The sequence below is a fragment of the Dendropsophus ebraccatus genome, chromosome 3 (genome assembly GCF_027789765.1).
Source record: "Dendropsophus ebraccatus isolate aDenEbr1 chromosome 3, aDenEbr1.pat, whole genome shotgun sequence".
NCBI classification, from domain to species: domain Eukaryota; kingdom Metazoa; phylum Chordata; class Amphibia; order Anura; family Hylidae; genus Dendropsophus; species Dendropsophus ebraccatus.
This window is the reverse complement of record NC_091456.1, coordinates 178,676,941-178,701,224: the sequence shown is the minus strand read 5'-3', so window position 1 is coordinate 178,701,224 and position 24,284 is coordinate 178,676,941. Positions and strand designations below refer to the sequence as shown.

The 24,284-nt window shown below is 46.0% G+C and overlaps 1 protein-coding gene across 3 annotated transcripts; it reads right to left on the bottom strand.

Moving 5' to 3' along the window:
* Positions 1-1,061: 1,061 nt before the first annotated feature.
* On the bottom strand, positions 1,062-21,937 carry PIAS2 (protein inhibitor of activated STAT 2). Of its 3 annotated transcripts, none has more exons than XM_069963239.1 (14): positions 21,814-21,937; positions 15,151-15,625; positions 14,991-15,075; positions 14,045-14,095; positions 13,865-13,955; positions 11,609-11,743; positions 11,369-11,474; positions 10,239-10,312; positions 9,082-9,242; positions 7,787-7,920; positions 5,984-6,158; positions 4,812-4,951; positions 4,259-4,296; positions 1,062-1,477 (listed from the first exon to the last, which is right to left on the bottom strand). In XM_069963239.1, exons 1-14 carry the CDS (start codon positions 21,835-21,837, stop codon positions 1,328-1,330), a joined length of 1,839 nt encoding a protein of 612 aa, XP_069819340.1. In that variant the 5' UTR covers positions 21,838-21,937; the 3' UTR covers positions 1,062-1,327. The 3 variants fall into 3 exon arrangements, with proteins under 3 accessions (XP_069819340.1, XP_069819341.1, XP_069819342.1); XM_069963240.1 differs by having other exon boundaries at positions 1,062-1,474; XM_069963241.1 differs by having other exon boundaries at positions 1,062-1,448; positions 21,814-21,936.
* Between the last annotated feature and the right edge of the window lie 2,347 nt (positions 21,938-24,284).

Sequence of the window (24,284 nt, the reverse complement as noted above, 5' to 3'; positions counted from 1 at the left end):
CATTGAAGGAGATGCCTCCAGGACATCCACACTGGAGTCCTAAAAAAATCGCTCAAGAGGCGCTCCCAGCAGACTGCTGCATGAACTAGAATACTGCAAGTGCCATGGCTCCAGACTTTATCATGGGTTGTAGACCTGGCTGCATGGCCACATCTAACTGAAGGGGCATGCCTGGCCGCATGAGGCATTTCTTTCTAAGGGTATGTTCACACAGCAAATCAGGTGAAATGACGCCTATCTCAGTGTATCATTGCCTGTCTATGGGAGAGTACACGCTCCTTTTGCTGCCGCGGCTTTCACTTCTTTGAGCGGAGAGGGGAGGAATTACACAGAATTACGCCGTATTTTGCTCAGTGTGAACATACCCTCAGGGGGCCTTCACACGTACCAGATTTCAGGCTGCAAGTTTGCGGATCCTGGTACGGTGAAGGTCTATAGATATGTAACCTGGCCCCTTTAACCCCCGTAGCCCTGGCCCGGAGCATCCATCACCTTCTCCAGGCTCCTGCTAGCTTCGGGGTCTCCCAGCGGTCAGCCAATCAGTGTGTGGCCCCGCCGCAGCGCACTGATTGGCTGACCGCCAGGAGGCTCCAAAGCAAGCAGGAGCCTGGAGCAGGTGATGTATGCTCCAGGGCCCCCAGCCCAGAGCATACATTACTTGCTCGGCGCCACGGCTGTGTGAGGCTCCCAGCTTCCTTCGGTCCCCATCAGCGCTGCCGTGCAGTGATTGGCTGATGAGGAGCGAGGGGAGCCGGAAGCTTCACACAGCCGCAGCGCCGAGCATGGTGATGTATGTAACGGCTGACATACTTTGTACAGAGCCATAGGCTCTATGCTTGTTTTTTGTTATTTAGCCACTGGTAATCATGCTGAACGATCGGACTCTAGCATGCTCCACTTGCGCTTATCCCTAATTATAATATTACTATTACATAACTCCAGCTTTATCAATGCAATGTATAGTAGATTCAAACCATTCTGTCACATTACTGAACAGATCTTGATCCTATTGTGTGACCCCACCGCTGTATGTAAAATGTGCAGGATTCAGACACCAGACGGGGATTTTAAGTTTGGTTTATTTATAAAAATACTTATGTACATAACTTTAGTTTAGTGCATCCTATATACAGGAACTGAACATGTGCAACTCGCAGATCAACAAACAAAACTGCAGCAGGGCGACCGCTCGGGTCCAGGGTTTCTCCAAACACCAAATGAAAATGCATCACAGACCGTGAGCGTCTTAATTTTTTTTTTTTTCTGTAAACAAAACAATAAATAATAAGACGTGTTCTGGAGGCTGGACCTGAAGATGCCGGGCTCCTCACAGCTGCTTCCGGGTCACTTTCCTCCCTCCTGGCTCGCTGGTGGCGCAGTTTTCAAGGTGGCTGCTCGAGGTTTTGGGCTTGCCACGAGTGTGCCTGGCTTGGAGAGCCGAGTTGAGACTATCCAAAAACATAGGGGGATAGTACTGCTTGAAATAAATGGTACTTATAAGCACAAAATGAGTCATGGTGAGAATATTACACTACAGCGCTGTAAGGTGAAGAGGGTCGATATGGACAAAGGAGACAATGTGTCTGGGTAGCGCTAAGAGAGGAATGCCTATAGACATGTGTAAAAAGGGACTCGCATAATGAAGGTGCATATTTCTGTACACTGTGCAGACATATTGGGGACTATTGTTTTGCAAAACTTTATAAAAAAAAAAGGTACCATATTTTTAGTTTTTTGTACTTTTAGCAAGAAAATATCCTGCTAAAAAGTGTGTGTGTGTTATATTTACCAGATAGGGTAGCCTGACCTCCTTAAAGGGGTTATCCAGCGTGGGGGCACTTTTTTGGGGGGACCGGGGAGGAGGTGGCTGAAATAAAAGACATCCACTTACCTCCCCGATCCCGCATCACGGCGCTCCGGTTCCCGGACGCTTCCGGGTGTCTGACGCCGCCCGAGACGCTACGTCTCAGGGCCGCTCAGCCACTCAGTGAAGGAGGCGGGATCCGTTTGAAGTCCGCTCGGATCCCGCCTCCTTCACAGAGTGGCTGAGCGGCCCTGAGACGTAGCGTCTCGGGCGGCGTCAGACACCCGGAAGCGTCCGGGCACCGGAGCGCCGTGATGCAAGACCCGCCCCTGGAACCGGGGAGGTAAGTGGACGTCTTTTATTTCAGCCACCTCCTCCCCCATAAAAAGTGCCCCCACGCTGGAGCACCCCTTTAATGATCGGGCACAGTACTGATTCAGCCCTGTGACCCGCTGCTAGGTGACCTGTGCAGATACTGATAGCTGCACAGTCCTCTCCCTTCTCCTGCCGGACAACAATCAGTGAGATCTGTGCTGGGCAGGAGAGGAATCTGGACGTGATGTGCATCGCCTCCAGATTCCCACATGTAAAAGCCCTGGAAACTTCGGGCCCTATTACACGGGACGATTATTGTGCAAAAAAATCGGTATATCGTACGAATTTAAACGATAATCGTTCAGTGTAATTGCAACGATCGAAAAATCGTTCGTATGTCGTTGATCTTTGATTTATTAGATCTGAACCTAAAATCATCATTAATCGTTCGCTGTAATTCCACATTCGTTCGCTTAAGTTTCGCGTTTTTCCACTAATCGTTCAGTGTAATAGCACCTTATCCATTGTTTTGCTGGGATCAGAAGTCGCAATAACGATCGTAACTAACGACCATCGTTCTGTGTAATATGGTGAACGATTTCAGGTTAACAATAAACAATCTCGTTTGCGATCGTTTATCGTTAAAAATCGCTTTGTGTAATAGGACCCTTAGAACCCAGATAGGAGCTGAAGAACCTATTAAAATCTGTGTCTGTATGTATGTATGTAGCAGAGCTTTGTGTATGTGTGCATGATGTAGCAGAGCTGAGTATGTGTGGGTATAATGTACTGTCATTTCAATAAACTTAGACCTCCTCACTGTCATAGACCACCAGGGGAATTTAATGACCATGAATTTCCCTGTTTTTAGTTGTCTAAACCAGGGGTGCATCTTAGGGCCAGTTCACACGGAGTAAAAGCAGCAGAATCCTGCCTGTCTCAGTGTCATACAGTCTGTCTATAGGACGACTCGCGCGCCTCCACTCAAGAATTGACAAGTCAATTCTTTGAGTAGAGAGGTGAGGAGAGGGGAGGCACGCGAGCCCTCCCATAGACAGACTGTATGACATTGCGGCACACTATTACATGTGTCGGCAGCGAGCTGCTGAGCGGCGTTCGGGCAGCCCACAGCGTTCCATGGAACGATGGCAGCAGATCGCTGCTATAATTAGTCATTTGTCTTTCAACATGTTGAAAGACATACGACAGCAACGATCAGCCGACATCATTCGTGTTGGCTGATCGTTGCCTTCTATTACACAAGACGATTATCGGCCAAATATGGCCAATAATCATCTTGTGTAAAAGGGCCTTAAGGCTGCATTCCGCAATACACAATCAACGAATGCAAGTAGCACACAGAGAACAATCCACGTGCTGCCTGCAATCACAGACTGAGCCTTGTGACGTCTATGGAGCCCGGCTAGCGAATATGGACCGTCTAAGTGCAGGTCGTATTCTTGTGTGGTCTGGGCTCCGGGCAAACGCACGGACCTTGACATTCAGTTATGCACAATTGCCCATGGACTATAATGAGACCTATAGCATTCAGATTTACGGATCTGCAACTGCAGACCACAGAAGGGAAGGGACAGATTTCACAGCCACAACGCTGGCTTTCGTTTGCAGTGCCTTTATATGTCCGAGCCACACAAACAAGAATCGTTCATGCAGCCCTAAAACCAGTGCTAGAAAGCGGAATTAGTATTAAATATATATTAAAAAGTTGTACCCTATCACAATTGCTGCCACCACTTTAATAGTTTAGTGTAAAAAAGATGCAACATGGCTTCTAACTAGATATGGCAGCGCAGTTTAGCCCACTTGTTATCATGAAGAGAAAAAAAAGAGTTGTTGATGGGGGCATCCAAAGAGTCCTGCAGCGCCATACAGGTAACATGGTCCATCAGTAGAGATGAGCGCAATGTATCATTTTATTACCTGTGGCTGAAGAAGTTGGATGCCGCCCTAGGGAGTCTTGGAAAACATGGATACAGCCTATGGCCATAGACCATATCCATGATTCTCTAGGGCTGCATCCAACTTTGTCAGCCACCAGTCAGCCACTTTTTCAGCCACACTCATCTCTATCCATCAGATACCACACAAAGCTGTGAAGTCACTATATGATTAATTTACCTGAGAATCCACAGGAACCAATGACAGGAAATCCAGACCTAAAAGGAAAAAAAGTCATCTTTATAAAAAGGTATCCAGTATATTCTGATGAGATGCAGGGAGGCAACTAAGGACCTTGTTAGACTGACCAATACATGTTCTAAACAAGAGTCAGTTTCGTAGATTGGCACTCATTTAGCAGTTAGGGCTGAATGATTTAAAGTGTCACTGTCGTTTACATTTTTTTTTTTGCAGAAATCAATAGTACATGCGATTTTAAGGAACTTTGTAATTGGGTTTATTAGCCGAAAAATGCATTTTTATCATGAAAAAGCAGTTTAAAGCTCTCCCTCCTGTCTTCATTGTTCTCTTATGGAGAGGGGAGGGGTGGAGGGAGATAAGGCATTAAAACATGATCATACTGGAGTTCTGCTCATCTCTAGTGACCACATAATATATGGGTTCTATGTGTAATGAAAACCCTCTATGATGTTCCTGTGTGCCAGTAGGTTATATGGATAAGTGGTTTCCTGTATGACCATTCCATTAAATAGCTAGGAGAAAAAAACTGTACCTGGTAACTCTGCAGCGAGCCCAGTGATGGTTGGATGGTGGAAATGCTCTTGGTATTCCAGCATGGATTGATGTATAGAGTCTGGCTCCACGCTTGCCATCTTTCCCAGCCGTATTGTTGATGGCTGATACGATAACACACTAAAAAAAAGAAAAGTCAATTTCAAATTAACAAAAACCAGATGTAACGTTAGGCTGGCTGTAGATACTAATAGAACGTCTGGCTGACCATCTAATGTGTACAGGGAAGTCCTGACTCCCGGGACAGATATCAGGGGACAGAAGGATTGGGTATGATCGCTTTTAAAGGGATTGTCCAGTGAAAGTCTTTTTCTTTCAAATCAACTGGTGTCAGAAAGTTATATAGATTTGTAATTTACTTCTATTAAAAAATCTTAAATCTTCCCATACTTATTAGCTACTGTATGTCCTGCAGTAAATGTTGTTTTATTTTCAGTCTGACATCTCTGGCCGAGACAAGAACTGTCCAGAGCAGGAGAGGTTTTCTATGGGAATTCATAGAAAACCAAGACAGAGTTCCTGTCTTGACCAGAGATGTCAGCAGAGAGCAGTGTGTCAGACTGAAAATAAAACATTTCCTGCATGGCATACAGCAGCTGATAAGTATGGGAAAACTTGAGATTTTTTAATAGAAGTAAACTACAAATCTATATAACTTTCTGATATAAGTTGATCTTTAAGGAAAAGATTTTAGCTGGATAACCCTTTTAAGGGCTCTTTTACAAGTCTTTGCACAGCACAACAAATCAAGCTGCCATGCTGCACAAGTGATCCTTGTATCATTCATGCAGCCCTTGAAACTGACAGCATATATTTGTGCTGTAAATTTCCAGATCACACAAGCAGTGTATACTTACCAACTGCTCTGCTTGAGATCTGGCATCTGGCTCTCCAGTCCTCCGGCTGCTGGCTGTATCTTTAGGCCCTGCCTCCTCGGCCTGTCAATCATTCTGGAGGAGGTGGGCATGGAGATACAGCCGGCCGCAGGAGCGTCTCTAGCGATAATCGGCCTGCATAAAAGGCCCTTAACAGTAGTCTGGAATAGCTATCAGACTAGGCTACAATAAAATCCATAAAAAAAAAAAACCAAGAGAAATCAGGACATGACTGCACCGACTCCAGGAAGCTACACTGGGTCAATAATCTCCTTACCCTTTCATTGGGGAGCCCTGTGAATCCGGCATATACAGACATTTCCGTTTACGTGCTGGCTCATCTTCGTCTTCAGAGGAGCTGTCGATGGTCAGGTCAATGACTTCTGCCTTCTTCTTGGGGCTTATCTCAGTAGGCTCCTTAGCCGTGTATATCTTGCTGATTACTCCAGATGCTGAGAGAAGAGGAAAAAGAACAGATCAGGACAGACACATTCTCTGTTAGGGTTTCTATTATGGAACCTGCTCTCTGCAACGGGCAGAAAACCCTACTAACAGAAATCCATCAAAATCCGGCATTAAGAATTAGGCCTCATTCACACGTCCGCAAAATTTGTCCATATTTGTGGATCCGCAATTATGGACGAATTGATAACTCACTGGTTTCTATGTGTCTATTTACATATCTGCAAATTTTGCGGATCCACGACAGCAATATTATGGAATCTGTCTATGGAATCTGTAACATCTGCAAAAAATAGGGATCTGCAGTGTCAGAATTTTGACCATTCCTCTTTTCCACTTTTGCGGATCTGCCAAAAATACGGCCGATACAGATGATACTAAAGATGCGCTACACCTTTGCGGACTGTGGACTCAAAAGATGGTCCGCAAAAATAAACTGTTGTGTGAATGAGGCCTTACATATATAATACATAAAAAAGTGAAGTATTATAACCAGAAGCATTTCTGGCCTTACTTTAACCCCTTCAAGACCAAACCCGTTGATGCCCGGATGTACGGGTCAGATTAATGCAATGTTCCTCCTCGCCACATTCTAAGAGCCATAGCACTTTTATATTTCCACCTACAGGGCTGGTTGAGGTGTCATTTTTTGCGCCGTGATCTCTAGTTTTTATTTTATTATCATGTTGGTGTAAAAAAAAAAAAAAATTGATCACTTTTTACAAATTTTTTTCTGATATACAATTTTTAAAAAATCAGCAATCCTGTTTTTTTTTTTTTTTTTTGTTTGTTTTTTTTCCCCATTTACGCCGTTCACCGTGCAGGAACAATACTGTTATTTTTTAATAGATCGGACAATTCCACACGTTACGATATACAATGGGGGAGATTTATCATACTGGTGTAAAGTAGAATTGTCTTAGTTGCCCCTAGCAACCAATCCAGTTTCACTTTACACTAGTTTGATGAATCTCTCCCAATATGTTTCTTTATTTAAAAAAAATATTTTTAGTTTTATAATGGGAAAGGTTATAAGGGTTTGTTTTTTTAAAATACTTTTAAAAACTTTTTTTATTAAACTTTTTTTAAACACTTTTTCACTGTACAACATGCAATCTTTAGATTGCATATACTGATCTATGCTATGCCATAGCATAGATCAGTGTTATCGGTGATCTATGCATAGAGCCTGCCTGAGAGCAGACTCTATGCATGGATGGCCGATCCGACAGGACGGAGGTAAGTGACTTACCCCGACCGTCGGTACAAGCAATCGAGACCCCTGCAAGTCCTGATCACTCAGTGAAAGGAGCTTGTCCTGTCACTGAGCACCTTAAACGCTGTGAACCCTATAGATCGCAGTGTTTAAAGGATTAATGAGAGGCAGCTGCGGGATCGCAGCTGCCTCTCATTACCTCTGGCCCCGGACACACTGATGTGTGCAGGACCACTCTCATTGCAGCGGTCCCACACACATCAGTCAGCCCCTGAAGTCAGGAACGAAGATATACATTCCTACTGCACGGGTATGTGCAGTAGGAATGTATATCTACGTATTACTGACGTCATGGGGTTAAGAACCAATAAAAATCTTTACACCGAAATACTGTTACCATACCTTCACTGTGTGGAAACTGAGAGCTGGGTGCAGTCACTGGCTCTTTCTTTGGTCTCATGGGACACCAAGACCCATCCTCTTGGAACTGAATCTCATCTACATCTGAGCACTGATTGAGAATCTCCATGAAGAGTCTGTCATAAGTATACCATAGAATCAACATCAAGCAGGAAGTCAAAATGTTAGCACCATCTTTCAATGCCCCCTATTGAATGATACCATTTCAATCCATTTCTCACCTTCTCCAACAATCACCTGGTGCCGAAGACTCCGGACAACCTCATACACACAAGACAATTGACCGCTCCTGACAACTTTGCTCTTAAGTGTATGGCCAATTTTAGACTGCCATGTGACCTGTAGCCCTACACATAATGCTTCTGCTGTGCTGTATTCTATAACCGAGTAATATGTCACTAGGTATATACTGCCTTAAATGAGGGCAGCATAAACTAGTGAAAGAAATGCTGAACAGATCAGAGTATTACTTACATCATTCTGTTTAGCAGCTCTCCTCATAAGGATATATACAGTATATATACACACTGTAGATGAACAAGCGACAATCAGTGGGCAGAGTGTGCTGGCACTCATGAATATCTAGGACTACTGAGAACATGCACATAATGGAGAAGATTAGTTTGTCAGGCTCAAAACTGTTGTTATTCAGGAGTTTTCATACCTTATTTTATATCATACGTCATGGTGCTTGTTCAAGTAAAAAGTGATCTTTTATCAACTTCAGATTGTGCTAAGTGGGCGGGGCTTCACAGCAACAGCGTCACTTAGCCCCACCCCTCCGCGACGTCATCTTCACATAGGCCCTGCCCCCTCGATGCCCATTGGTGTAGGCTGACCTAGAGGGGGTGGGGCATATGTGCATATGACGTCATGGAAGAGCGGGGCCATGGGTGGCGCTGTGGGCGGGACCAAGTGGCACTACTTACGTGAAGCCCCGCCCACTTAGCACAATCTGCAAATGATAAAACATCACTTTTTACTTGAACAAGCACCATGACATATGACATAAAATAAGGTATCAAAACTGCTGAATTTACCCATTACACCTGTGTAGAGAAGTCGGAATGTAAAAAGGGGGGTAAGAGTGTCACTTTAAGGCCCAGCGGTCAGGCAGCCAATCAAGCGTGAGTGGCTGGGAAGAGAGGCAGCAGCAGATCAAGATTTTGAAATTGCTGCCCTGCCGGACACAGTGTCATAGAACTAACTGTAAGGTACTGGGGCCAAGTCACTCTCCCACAGGAAAGTGATTGGTTCTCTTTAACACATGTACGTACCCATCTAATATGAGACTCTCGTAGCTGGCCTTCTTGTCACACACAGGACAGATCCAGGTTGGTTTCTTTTCGTTCATTTGCAGGTAAAGTGCGGCGTCAAAGCATTGTAAGTGACTGCAGGTGACGGCCCGGCAAGGGAAGGTTAGTCTCATTTTCCCAAGCTGTAAAGTGCAAGAGTTCCAAAATGCTTAATCAATAGGAAGCTGAAAAAAACTCACGTCTACTACACAGCATCTACCCTCTCTAGCATGAAGGCACCAACGACGATTTACCGACATCCTGAATGTTCCCTAAATACAATGGATCAGTTAACCTTTTTCCTCCCTAGCTTCAATTCTCGGCATTAAAGGGGTACTCCAGCGAAAAGCTTTTTCACAGTAATTGAAACACATTACAAAGTTATATAACTTTGTAATATGCTTTAATCACCTATCTGCCCACCTTCCCTATCTTTTCCCCCCTCAACCCCCCCACCAGGAAGCGAAGTAAACTCATTCTTAACTAATGACTGTTGACCCCAGGCTGCTCTGTGGCAGCCATTTTGTGACAATGACATCATCAAGAGGGAGGCGGGTCTAAACTCTGTTAGGCCAGCCTCTCTTTGTCAGAAGTCCCAGGTTGCTCATCTCTGATTTGCTGAACAAGATGTAAGCCATCTAACAGTTTTACAGATTCAGTTAGACATCACAGGAGACAAAGTGCATCATGGGAAAGCCCAAACCAGGAAGTGAAGAAAAAATGAAGACACCAACTGGAGCTTCAGGGACCTGCAAACAGCGGGAAATTCAAATGGAGACAGACTCTGGAGGGATGGTAAATGTAAAAACTATGTTTATGATTGATTTTTTTTTCTTTTTTATCATCTGCGCTGGAGTACCCCTTTAACTTTTCAGACTGCTTCCAGGAAATTTATATGGGGCAGTACAACGCAGTTGTCTATACTGGATGTGGGATTGGTGTGCACAGAGGCTGCTCTATCCTTGCCTATTTTACACATTGATGAAGAAAAGCACTCAATCTTTTCCTGAAACTGCTTGACATACATTTACTAGCCCAAAGCCCTTCCACACTGCAGGTCACAGTGTCACAGAACAAATAACTAATGTCTTTGGTTATTGATAAGAAGTAATATATACTTACTGCGGGGCAGTACTTACAGGGCACATCAGAGAGACACGCAGGCTGGTGGTCGCAATTTCACTGTCTGGATCTGCCGTCAACTTCTCCTTTACTGAAAATGAGAAATCACAAATATAAGAACAAGAAAGACAAGAAAACATCAAGAAGTCCCATGAAATTAAAAAAGCAAGTCAGGCAGGGAGGTGCGGGAACTTAATGTATACTTATCAGTCCTCATGCCTCTGTAGCGCCACTCCTGGCTTTCACTGATGGACGCTGGTTGTCATTTTCAGCCGGCATACAGGTTTGTCAGGTACCCGGCTTCTCCAGCTGCAATGCCAAACCCTGGCTGATCGATTGCCGACTCAGCCAATCAGTGACTGGGGAGGTATCCCACCGCAGTCACAGACTGGCTGAGCAGGCAATCCATCAGCCAGGTACATGCTGTTACAGCTGGAGGAACTGCAAGAAGCCAGCAGCTGTCAACAAGACCCAGGAGCGACGCTGCGGAGCACGAGGATAGGTAAGTATACTTTGTTAATTATATTACCACCCCCCCTGCCTTCCTGTGCGTTTTTAATTTATTGGAATTAAATCTAACTGTCCTTTTTGTGCATCGGGCTCTGAGGATGAAGGCGAGACGCTTACCTTCATCCTCAGCACTGTTTGTATTTAGTAGTTATATTCTCGGGCAAATTAAGCACTTTGGAGCACTGAAGGGAGGACTACCATCAATCCGCCCCCAGCTGGCCCACTCCTTTACCATTCATTAGGAAGGGCAGGCTGGCAAGGGGCTGATTGGTGCTTTAAGGGCAGTAGTCTCGCCCCCAGTGCTCTAAAGCGCCCGATTAGCCTGTGGATATAACTACTAAATACAAAGAAATGGTGCTGAAGATGAAGGTAAGAGACTTGCTTTCATCCTCAACGCGTTGTGCACAAAAACGACATATTAGCAGGGTAGATTCATCAGTTTTTCTTTAAAGCCATACCCCTCTTAAAGCAAACTACAGGCACAGCAGAATCTGCATAAAGTAGGCAACAAAATGTCTGTGTTTGCAAACGCAGATCTATAGGCAGGGAATGTGCATTTTCTTAAAGCATTACTGTCACTTTAACTATCACACGTGACTGACATAGACGCAGCCAAGATGAGACACTGTGCACTCACTCAGTGCTCTGGAATGGTCTGGATTCCTGATTCCTTTCATCTTTAGCTTCTGCAATAACACAGCGGATGTCAGCTGCCGGACCAGGTACACAGACATGGAGTAATTCTACAGCAAAGAAAGAAAAAAAAAAACTTGAGAAGAAGAAGATAATTCACTGTGGGTTTAATATGGGAAATCACAGTGTTAAAACACATGATGACCACCCGATCAGTAAGTAATGGTGCTGGGAACTCACCCACCTTTCCAATCTCTGAAGCCCAGGAGATGGAGACTTGGTTTGGGACAGCAGATGACAGGCGAACTAGAGAGGTGATGTTCAGTGGGCGACCTGGTCGCTTCTGTTCGACACCATTCTTCGGAGGTGGGGCACAACCCTGGAATAGCAAAAATGCTTCAAGAACATACACTAGTCAGTCACAGCAACAAATCAGTCTCTAGAAACAAAAACAAAAAAAAGGTAAATATAATATAATAGAGGGTCCACTGCAACCATATCGACTATTGGCCCCGCCTCTAACACAACCAGGTGCATTTTACTGCCATGCCTGGGAGGCAGTTATGTAGCAACAGATGAATCTAGCAGCTGCTTGTCCAAGGGGAAAATTATATAGATTGAATTTCAACCAGATCTTAGTCACAGACATAAAATGTATTGGTAGATTTAAGGCCACGTTCAGACGAACATTGGCTGTTGTTTGACATGTTCACCCAGCTGATCCTGCAGTATTGGCCGGGTGAACATCACTTGATTTTAATCGGTATACGGGCAAATTTAGATGTGCTTGCACTCCAATTTGCCGTAGATCACAGTGTAAAGTATGGCCGGGAGCCGTATGGCCGCTGTTCACTGTCAGTCATTCTGTGCAGCCGCAGAGAGTGTATACACTACAGCCGTGGTTCTATAGACTGCTATGCAATCAAGCAGTCCTCTAAAACAACAGCCATTGTTGCACCCTGCGGCCAAATAAAGGGTGTGAACATGGCTTAAAAGGGTATTCCCATCACCTAAACTTTTGTTACGCACCATGCACTTTACCGCTCTGTGGTCCCGCAATAACCAATGTTTTTCTGTGGCCAAAACTAAGGTGTCTACCTACTTATGACAATAATGAATATCAATTCCTCAGCGTTTTTATTTGTTATGTATTTTAAGATGCTTGCTACTAAATAGGAACTTTGTCAAAAGGCCCTGGGGAGTTGAAGGACTGACCGCTTGGGTTAAATCTGTGCATGCAGGATCTAGGCTGCCAGAACAAAGGACGCCTCAGCCGCACTCACACTCAGTCCTCCGGCAGCAAGGAGACGAGATAAGGCTGAGTTGCTCGCTTTCACAGGATAGCTTTGCAGTCCTACAAAGTCCCTGATGTTGAGAGCCAGAAGGCGTCTGATCACCGGCAAAGCTGATCAGGTAGCAGTGGGTTATAATGAGAGGGCTTCCTACTAATGGGCCTATTACACAGAACGTTAGAGGAGCAAACGAGCGCTCTCAGCGCTCGTTTGCTCCTCGTTCCCCGCTCGCTGTTGCCGCTATTCAGCGCGGCTGCAGCGAGCGGTTGAGTGCGGGAGGGGGCGGCGGGGAGCTGTGGAGGGGCTGCCCAGGGGATCGCTAGATCGTCCGGGCAGCCCATAGGATATAGCAGCGTCTGCTGCCGACGCTCCTATTCAATGGAGCGCCGGCAGCAGATCGCTCCTATATCAGTCACTTGTTTTTCAACATGTTGAAAAACAAGCGACTGCAACGATCAGCCGACATGAACGATGTCGGCTGATTGTTGCACTCTATTCCACGGGACGATTATCGTCCGTAGCGGCCGATATCGGCCGAATACGAACAATGATCGTTCCGTGGAATAGGGCCTTAAAGGGAACCTGTCACCCCCCGTGCCGGGGTGACAGGCTCCCGACCCCCCGTTAGAGCCCCATATACTTACCTAATCCCGCCGGGTCCCGCTTCTGGAGGTGGTCGGGTGACGGAGATCTCAGCCGCTGCAGCCCGGCGCGCGCGCTGAGAGATGAGTCCAACACCCATAGAGAATGACAGGAGAGTCCAGCGCTCCGTCATTCTCTATGGGTGTTGGACTCATCTCTCAGCGCGCGCGCCGGGCTGCAGCGCCTGAGATCTTCATCACCCGACCACCTCCAGAAGCGGGACCCGGCGGGATTAGGTAAGTATATGGGGCTCTAACGGGGGGTCGGGAGCCTGTCACCCCGGCACGGGGGGTGACAGGTTCCCTTTAAGTTCAGTATCAGGATGGGGACACGGGGACTTTATAAAATCTACAATGTACAATTAGTTGCTATTGAATGACAGCATGCAGAGATCACGGCTTGAGGGAGTGCTAAAGTATATTGAAAACATTTTTATTGTTAAAAGAATAAAAAAGTAACACATATATTGGCTGAATAAATTCTCTATACAGATTTTTGTCAGTGTAATAAAGAACAGTCCTGATGCAATATACAATTCAATAAATAAATTCAATTCAATAACTCACCGGCAGTGGAAAGAGCTTCCCATTGACTTTAATGCAAAGGCTGCTGGGATAGTTATCCTCCTGAGGACAGCTGGTCTCTGCTAAACACAACCTGTTCTCAATGAGAAGAAAGCATAAAATAAATCGGTGACTATCCATGTAAGACGCCTTTCTCCTCAGACAAACAAAATGTGTCCGTACCTCAGCTGAACCTGCACTGAATAATCTCTCCGTCCTCCTGGCATATAATCCCTGTGAAGAGAAGGGATGGTCATATACATGTACACACACTGTCCAATCGTTTGGCATCTGAATACCAGTGGCTGAAGAAGCTGGATAAAGCCCTTGGGAGTCTTGGAAAACATGGATACAGCCAGCTACATCCGACTTCTTCAGCTACTAGTACTGAAATGCCGAACGATCAGACTTGATCATGACAGTCACTGAATTACAGGTGGCAGATTCACTTTAAAGGGGTACTCCGTCCCAACTTACTTCCTGAGCAGCGCTGCGGCTGATGTCACAGCACAGAATGGCGGCGCTAGAAAGCTGACGAGCAGTCACACTTCTGGCGGCAGAGCTGCTCAGGAAGTAAGATGGGCCAGAGTACCCCTTTAACTATATATGACTGTGCAGTTAAAGAGTCACTGTCGTATTTTTTTTTTTTTTTTGCAGAAATCTATAGTACAGGCGATTTTAAGAAATTTTGTAATTGGGTTTATTAGGCAAATATGCCATTATCTGCAATCAAAAAGACTTTCCCCAAGTCCCCACCCCCCTCCCTCTCATTCACTGCTCATTATCAAGAAATTTCGACTCTTTTACATCAGTGGAGCCCTGTGTAACCTATGAAGGGGGGGATTAGTCGCCAGCAGAGAACAAATGATTACACAGCGGGACCTGTGTGAAAGCTGGTATTCAGAGATCAGAGAGGTCAGTGCTGACTTCAGAGGAGATAGCACAGTAATGTAGCTGTAAATTAACTCTTTGTTTTCCTGTTTTGGTGCCTCATCCCCCTCCACCCCTTCCCTCTCCATAGTAAACCATGAAGGGGGGAGAGCTTCAAACAGCTTTTTCACGATAAAAATGCATTTTTCAGCTAATAAACCCAATTACAACGTTTCTTAGAATCGCTTGTAGCACTTACCTGGAGATGCAAATTTCCCGCACTTGCTGAGGGGTCAATGCAAAGATAAAGAACTTCTCTTGAAATCGTTGCAAACTGTTCTGAACTAAAATACAAAAAAATATATTCATGTAAAGCCGGTCGAACACTAGGATTACTGATCGTACCGTCACACTCTTACCCAGACTGGTTGGCTTGATGAGGACATCAAGAACATCATAGAAAGGAAGACTTCGGAGATGGACATCTGGATGGACAGGTGGGATCGGGGGAGAAAGCTGCTGTAGGTCAAAGTGCGGCTTGGTGTCCTGTAGAAGTACGGTACCATGAGGGGATGCAGGGGAGTGCGGGGCTACAGACGTGGAAGGTAAGGAGTGGATTCCAGCCACGGCGAGGTCTGCTGAGTCCACGGATGAGTTGCTATCCAAGTTGAAGATGTTGGATCTGATGGATGAGAGGCTTGGGACTGGATCTAATGTCCGGGGAAACCTTCTCCTGTACAGCTCTTTGATTTTAATCTGGACCGCAGGACTGCAGCCATTCTTCAGCAGGTGGAGCGCTCTCATCAGGAGGTCATGTTTGCGTCCACTTTTGTTGCGGCCGGCAAAGCCCAGGAGAACCTGGAGTTCTGACACTCGAAAACTGGATACCATGTTCTGAAAGGAGAATGAGAGGTAAGTATACAGAACCAAAGCAAGGCTGACACTTAAAGGAGAAGTCCGGCGAAAATTATTTTTTTATATGTTATTACTTATGGAAAGTTATACAATTTTCTAATGCACATTAATTATGGGAAATGCTCATATACTGCTATTTCCCTTAATTTAGTGTATCAGGAAGTGTTAGAATTATCTCTGAAGCAGTGACGTCACGACCAACGGTGTAATTCCTATGGAGTGTCCAGCAGGGGACGCTCTATATATAGAAGTCAATGAGTACCATTGACTTCTATATATAGTGCGCCCCTGCTGGACACTCCATAGGAATTACAGTGTATGTAATGTAATGTAATGCACTGTACTGTTGTGACTTTATGAATACATTTATGGAATACTTTGGGGAGCAAGTGTCCTTGCTCCCCAAAGTATCCCATAAATGTATTCAATGAATACATTTGCAGGGCACCGAGCAGGGAGGGAGAGAGGTGCCATCTACCTCCCCCCTCCCTGCTCGGTGCTGGGAACATATACAAAGTACTACTCCCCCATTATCTGCAGATAATGGGGGAGTAGTACCTGTGCTATCTATCGCCGCCCGCGCCGCCGCTCACACAGGGGCTGCTATTCATCGCGCCGCTGATTCCCCGCCGCCCGCGCCGCTCCTAACTACCCGCCCGCCCCGTTCCTGGCCGCCGCTCTCTGCTCATGCCGGCCGCGTCAGCCCACCCCCACCCCGGCCGGGAGCACGGCGCTTCCTGGTGTCCCCGGCCGGGGTGGGGGCGGGCTGACGCGGCCGGCATGAGCAGAGAGCGGCGGCCAGGAACGGGCGAGCGAGCGGACGGGTAGTTAGGAGCGGCGCGGGCGGCGGGGAATCAGCAGCGCGATCATAAGTTTGATGCCGGGAGGAGGAGGGGGAGCGGCGGGGGGCATGAATAGCAGCCCCTGTGTGAGCGGCGGCGGCGCAGGCGGTGATAGGGATAGCAAAAGGTACTACTCCCCCATTATCTGCAGATAATGGGGGAGTAGTGCTTTGTATATGTTCCCAGCACGGAGCAAGGAGGGGGGAGGTAGATGGCACCTCTCTCCCTCCCTGCTCGGTGCCCTGAAAATGTATTCATTGAATACATTTATGGGATACTTTGGGGAGCAAGGACACTTGCTCCCCAAAGTATTCCATAAATGTATTCATAAAGTCACAACAGTACAGTGCATTACATTACATTACATTACATACACTGTAATTCCTATGGAGTGTCCAGCAGGGGCGCACTATATATAGAAGTCAATGGTACTCATTGACTTCTATATATAGAGCGCCCCCTGCTGGACACTCCATTGGAATTACACCGTTGGTCGTGACGTCACTGCTTCAGAGATAATTCTAACACTTCCTGATACACTAAATTAAGGGAAATAGCAGTATAGGAGCATTTCCCATAATTAATGTACATTAGAAAATTGTATAACTTTCCATAAGTAATAACATATAAAAAAATAATTTTCGCCGGACTTCTTCTTTAAAGGGATGCTATCAGAAAGTAGGAAATTAATGAGAAATGGAGTCAAGCACCTTAGTAGTAAGCACCTTAGCTTGAATATACATTAAATATACATAATTATACATATGCCATGGCCTATAATCCCCTAACCCTATCCTATAATGTTCTATCAAAATGTGCTCCTAGGCCATATGAACCCCACTGTGACTATAGCTTACTCCCCTTTCAAAACATGTACACTCAGAACAGGGCATGTATGATGAGGAGGAGGAGGAGGAGGAAGGAAGAAATATTGTTGGTCACACAAGCACGTGCAGGTGCATGGGCCCCATAAGTCTTTTAAATCACTACAGACATACAGTGAATGGCTCCATTATTAAATCCCGTTGTTGTTTCACAATCTGATCTTCCCTGTATGGACATTAGACCGGTGGTCATGGAGAACAGTATAAAATCATGTGATCAGTCTGTGATCAGAGTGTGAATCCACATTAGATACACTAGAAAAATCTGGTGATCTGTGTGACCTGGACGAGACATGGTTATCTGCAACAGTGTATAGTGGGTTCGGATCTTACAGCCATGTGGGGTCTTCTCATACTGCGATGTGGGAAATATATAGAAAATGGTGTTATCCTAGAAAAAATTCCCAGCAAAAGCAGATCCTGTAGATGGAAACAACTCATCGACCGAAGAGGTCAAAGGAGGATGTCAGGGATCGTTCGGAGGATCAGGCAGAGCACAGAGAAGGAAACTGTGGATCTAGAACACTGTGGAGAAACATGGCCGGTCAGATGGTTTCAGATCTCTGCTCAGAAACACGGCCGGTCAGATGGATCCACATCTCTATGGAGGAACTTGGCTCGTCAGATGGATCCAGATCTCTGCTCAGAAACATGGCCAGTCGGATGGATCCAGATCTCTGCTCAGAAGCCGGTTGTCACTAGTGCACGGCTGGATGTCACAAGAAGCAGGTTGTCACTAGTGCGAGGTTGGATGTCACAAGAAGCAGGTTGTCACTAGTGCGAGGTTGGATGTCACAAGAAGCAGGTTGTCACTAGTGCGTGGTTGGATGTCACAAGAAGCAGGTTGTCACTAGTTCGTGGTTGGATGTCACGTGAAACAGGTTGTCACTAGTGCGTGGTTGGATGTCACAAGAAGCAGGTTGTCACTAGTGCGTGGTTGGATGTCACAAGAAGCAGGTTGTCACTAGTTCGTGGTTGGATGTCACGTGAAGCAGGTTGTCACTAGTGCGTGGTTGGATGTCACAAGAAGCAGGTTGTCACTAGTGCGTGGTTGGATGTCACATTAAGCAGGTTGTCAATAGTGCATGGTTGGATGTCACATGAAGCAGGTTGTCACTAGTGCTTGGTTGGATGTCATGTGAAGCAGGTTGTCACTAGTGCACGGCTGGATGTCACGTGAAGCAGGTTGTCACTAGTGCGCGGCTGGATGTCACGTGAAGCAGGTTGTCACTAGTGCGCGGCTGGATGTCACGTGAAGCAGGTTGTCACTAGTGCGCGGCTGGATGTCACGTGAAGCAGGTTGTCATCAGTGCGCGGCTGGATGTCACGTGAAGCAGGTTGTCATCTGAGAAACTGCTGTGTAAGATTTATTCTGGGCCAAAAAATATCAAGGAATTGTTTCCCTGGAGCATAAACGACATTGCGAGCTTCAGGTTTACACTTTGTTCACACTTATGCTGCTGTTTTCTGGATGGCTTGAACTGTAAAGAATCCTTCCCTATATCAATGTCTTACTAGCCTTTCTTCTACCCATAATGAATTACCTATAGGCCCCGTCCAGTTATTGTTACACAGGCCAATGGTAAATACCAGTTCATTCCTGATGAAATCCCAGTGCTACCATCCTGTCAGCTGACAGACAGGTGAATGTAACAAGAAGAATAATACAACATAAAGCTCTATTCTTACTGTCCAAACAACAACGGAATCCCAGCGGAAGTCAATGACAACAGATCAATCTACTGATCACATGAGTCGGTATGTGTACACTACGGAATACGTGCAGAGACTTCAAGAGGAGGCCGCACAATGGAATCCGCTTAAAGTTACGCCTGTCCCATAGACTCAATGATAAGGAGACAAGTCAGACCTAAGACGAATTATGGGAAATTTTTACATAGGAACATAGGTGACAGCTTTCTCCGCCTGCGGTGCCTGCTGGGATTTACGGGGGCCTCTGGGTATTGGTCCTGTGACAGTGGGGTTGCAGGGCCATTCTATGGCCTCCCTTCCCTGGTTGTGCACGTCTACGGGGATGGCGGTCGCTGACTGACACGGTGGTGAGTTAGTGTAGGGGCCCATGTGAGCCAGGAGACTTGCACGCTGGTACATGGGGCAATATGGTTTGATCAAATTATATACCAACATCCTGGAGTTGGTTTTTAAATGTAGCTGAGAAGCATTAGTGTCAGCCATGGGTGTGAGGTGCAGCGCTATTTTCTCTTCTTGTCCGTATTTTACATAGGAACCACCTTATGAAGTGTTGGTCCCCCTTGTACTTGACTCATTAAGGCCCTGACTCTTGTGAAGCCCCCTGTGCAAAGTGCAGACCCCATATCCCTGTGATGTCTCCTGTGGTATCAGCATCCTGTAAGGTGTGAGGTGCGGACCCCATATCCCTGTGATGTCCCCTGTGGTATCAGCATCCTGTAAGGTGTGAGGTGCGGACCCCATATCCCTGTGATGTCTCCTGTGGTATCAGCATCCTGTAAGGTGTGAGGTGCGGACACCATATCCCTGTGATGTCTCCTGTGGTATCAGCATCCTGTAAGGTGTGAGGTGCGGACCCCATATCCCTGTGATGTCCCCTGTGGTATCAGCAGCAGATCCTGTAAGGTGTGAGGTGCGGACCCCATATCCCTGTGATGTCTCCTGTGGTATCAGCAGCAGCTCCTGTAAGGTGTGAGGACCCCATATCCCTGTGATGTCCCCTGTGGTATCAGCATCCTGTGAGGTGTGAGGTGCGGACCCCATATCCCTGTGATGTCTCCTGTGGTATCAACATCCTGTAAGGTGTGAGGTGCGGACCCCATATCCCTGTGATGTCTCCTGTGGTATCAGCAGCCTGTGAGGTGCGGACCCCATATCCCTGTGATGTCTCCTGTGGTATCAGCATCTTGTATGGTGTGAGGTGCGGACCCCATATCCCTGTGACGTCTCCTGTGGTAACAGCAGCCTGTAAGGTGTGAGGACCCCATATCCCTGTGATGTCTCCTGTGGTATCAGCATCCTGTAAGGTGTGAGGTGCGGACCCCATATCCCTGTGATGTCCCCTGTGGTATCAGCAGCAGATCCTGTAAGCTTTTAGCTTTTAGACAGAACGATATATCGTTTGAAAAGATCGTTATTGCGATCGTTTTAAGATCGCTTAAGCCTATCTCACACATAGGGCGAATCGGTGAAAGACTGTACACAAAGCGATCTGCAAATTTTCACCGAACGACCAACGACGACTTGAGAATATGTTGAAAGATCACGATGAACGATTTCTCGCTCGTCGCTTGATCATTCACTGTGTGTACACGAGTCGGTAATCGCTCAAATGCGATATTGCGAAAATTCGAACGATAATCATCCTATATAAACGCACTATTACTCTCCAGCACATCCCACAGGTGCAATCTGGGGATCTTATTCCTGAACAATGTCTGCAGTGTGGCCCCGGGGCATTATCCGCTTTGGCATTATCCGCCATTAGGGGGTCCCGCTGCCATGAAGGGGAGGACTTGGTGTGTATAATGGTTTGGTAGGTGGTCAGTGTCACAGTAACATCCACATGATGCCAGGACACAAGGGGGGGAATTTATGAAGACAAGTACAAGTACGTCGGTCTTATATTAAGCCCCGTCCCCTTTTTCGCTTCCAGCAGGTGTAAATTTGAGCCATGATTTGTGCCTGCGAGCAGGTGTAAATCATGATAAATGAGGTGTGGGAGAAGGCCACGCCTCCTCCCGCCTCATCACGCCCCCTGCAATCTCCGCCGACCCTCCCATTGGGCGAGCGGGGCAAATCTGCACCTTCTCCCTGACGTATGTTTCGTAAATCCCCCCAAGGTCTCCAGCAGAACATTGCCCATCACACTGCCCCCACCATCTTGTCTTCTTCCCATAATGCATCCTGGTGCCATCTCTTCCCTAGGTGACGCATCCTGCTGTCCTCATGGTGTAACGTGATCCATCAGTGCAGACGCCCTCCACCACGTCCACTGTAGACACTTCCGACAACGGACTGGATCACATGGTGACAATACAGCGAACGGCCACATTCTGTGTGATCTGACTCATATGGTAGGGTAGTCAATGGCACTTTTGCAGCAGTTTGCTTTACGACAGCTGTTTTGTGGGGTCTGACTAGCCCCCATAACCCTGTCCCAGGTCACCATGGTTACTAAACACCACAGTGACCCCACCAGGCTCCATTATCATATCCTAAATTATCAAAACCTGATCCCCATGGTTGTCAGACACTATTAGTTTCATAATCTCCATAGAAACCTGCCTGACAACCGTCTGACAACCCCCTCCAGTTCCCTCTGTCATCGATTCCCCTCCCCCACAGGTCTGTCACGTCAACAAGCGATGTCGCCATCAGCCGCACACTGTCACACCCCCGGGGACGCGGCCTGCCCCTTCCCCCGTCACAAACACTCATTCGCTCTCACCCGCAGTTCCTCGGGATCCGCCATTTTCTCCCGGCACCATCCTGCGCCCGGTGGGGCGGGGATCACGTGATGAGGATCGGGCTGTGGGGGAGGGGAGGGCGGGGCCGCGCACTGACAGGTACCCGCCCTCAGTCCGGTCACGTGACTCCGCGGTCTGCAGGTGACGCGCCGGCGGGAGGCGAGGTGCGGGATTTGTGACAGGAATTGTGGCCGTGAGATGCGGCTGTGTAGTAGTAGTGTGCGGGGAGGAGGAGAGCTGAGACATCAGGGTTACTGTACTCATGTATAGTGCTGTCATACAGAACTCAAATAATACCTCATAATACTACCGCACAGAGCCAAATAATACCTCATACAGAGCTATACACCATAATACTACCACACAGAGCCCAGGTAATACCTCATACAGAGCTATACACCATAATACTACCACACAGAGCCCAAATAATACCTTATACAGAGCTATACACCATAATACTACCACACAGCCCAAGTAATACCTCATACAGAGCTCTACACCATAATACTACCACACAGAGCCCATATAATACCTCATACAGAGCTATACACCATAATACTACCACACAGAGCCCAAATAATACCTCATACAGAGCTATACACCATAATACTACCACACAGAGCCCAAATAATACCTCATACAGAGCTATACATCATAATACTACCACACAGAGCCCAAATAATACCTCATACAGAGCTATACACCATAATACTACCACACAGAGCCCATATAATACCTCATACAGAGCTATACACCATAATACTACCACACAGAGCCCAAATAATACCTCATACAGAGCGCTACACCATAATACTACCACACAGAGCCCAAATAATACCTTATACAGAACGCTACACCATAATACTACCACACAGAGCCCAAATAATACCTCATACAGAGCTATACACCATAATACTACCACACAGAGCCCAAATAATACCTCATACAGAGATATACACCATAATACTGCCACACAGCCCAAATAATACCTCATACAGAGATATACACTATAATACTACCACACAGAGCCCAAATAATACCTCATACAGGGCTATACACCATAATACTGCCACACAGAGCCCAAATAATACCTCATACAGAGCTATACATCATAATACTACCACACAGAGCCCAAGTAATACCTCATACAGAGCTATACACCATAATACTACCACACAGAGCCCAAATAATACCTCATACAGAGCTATACACCATAATACTACCGCACAGAGCCAAATAATACCTCATACAGAGCTATACACCATAATACTACCACACAGAGCCCAAATAATACCTCATACAGAGCTATACACCATAATACTACCACACAGAGCCCAAATAATACCTCATACAGAGCTATACACCATAATACTACCACACAGAGCCCAAATAATACCTCATACAGAGCTATACACCATAATACTACCACACAGAGCCCAAATAATACCTCATACAGAGATATACACCATAATACTACCACACAGAGCCCAAATAATACCTCATACAGAGCTATACACCATAATATTACCACACAGAGCCCAAATAATACCTCATACAGAGCTATACATCATAATACTACCACACAGCCCAAGTAATACCTCATACAGAGCTCTACACCATAATACTACCACACAGACCAAATAATACTGTCATATAGAACTCTGCATGGTAGTATTAGAGTGTATAGTTCTATATGACACCATAATACTACCATATTTTTGTGGCAACCACTGGGTACTTTATTCTCTTCAGGGCACTTCATTAACCCCTTAAGGTCAAAGCCAATTTTCGTTTTTGGGCTTTTGCTTTTTCCATTTTATGTTTAAAAGTCCATAGCGCTTGCATTTTTTCACCTAGAGACTTATTTGAGCACTTATTTTTTGCGAAACAAATTGTTGTTTGCAATGACCGGCATTATTTTTCCATAAAATATGCTGCGAAACCGAAAAAAAATTCATTTGTGCTGTCAAATTGAAAAATAAAACGAATTTGTTTTGATTTCGGGGAGTTTTGCATTTACGCCATTCGCCCTGGGGTAAAACTGACTTGTTGTGCATGTTCCTCAAGTCGTTACGATTACAACGATATGTAACATGTATAACTTATATTGTATCTGATGGCCTGTAAAAAATTCAAACCATTGTTAACAAATATATGTTCCTTAAAATCGCTCCATTCCCAGGCTTATAGCACTTTTATCCTTTGGTCTATGGGGCTGTGTGAGGTGTCAGTTTTTGCGCCATGATGCGTTCTTTCTATCGGTACCTTGATTGCGCATATACGACTTTTTGATCACTTTTTATTAAATTTTTTCTGGATTTGATGCGACCAAAAATGCGCAATTTTGCACTTTGGAATTTTTTTGCGCTGACGCCGTTTACCGTGCGAGATCAGGAATGTGATTAATTAATAGTTCGGGCGATTACGTGTGTAAATAAACATGTTTATTTAT

Bases quoted from the DNA above. Each gene is read 5' to 3' on its own strand.
- PIAS2 (XM_069963239.1), bottom strand. From the start codon at position 21,837: ATGGCGGATCCCGAGGAACTGCGG. The intron at 10,313-11,368 runs GTGAGTGCACAG...TCTCATTTTCAG, and splicing joins AGACCATTCCAGAGCACTGA to TAAAGGAGAAGTTGACGGCA. The intron at 9,243-10,238 runs GTAAGTACTGCC...TGCACTTTACAG, and splicing joins GTGTCTCTCTGATGTGCCCT to CTTGGGAAAATGAGACTAAC.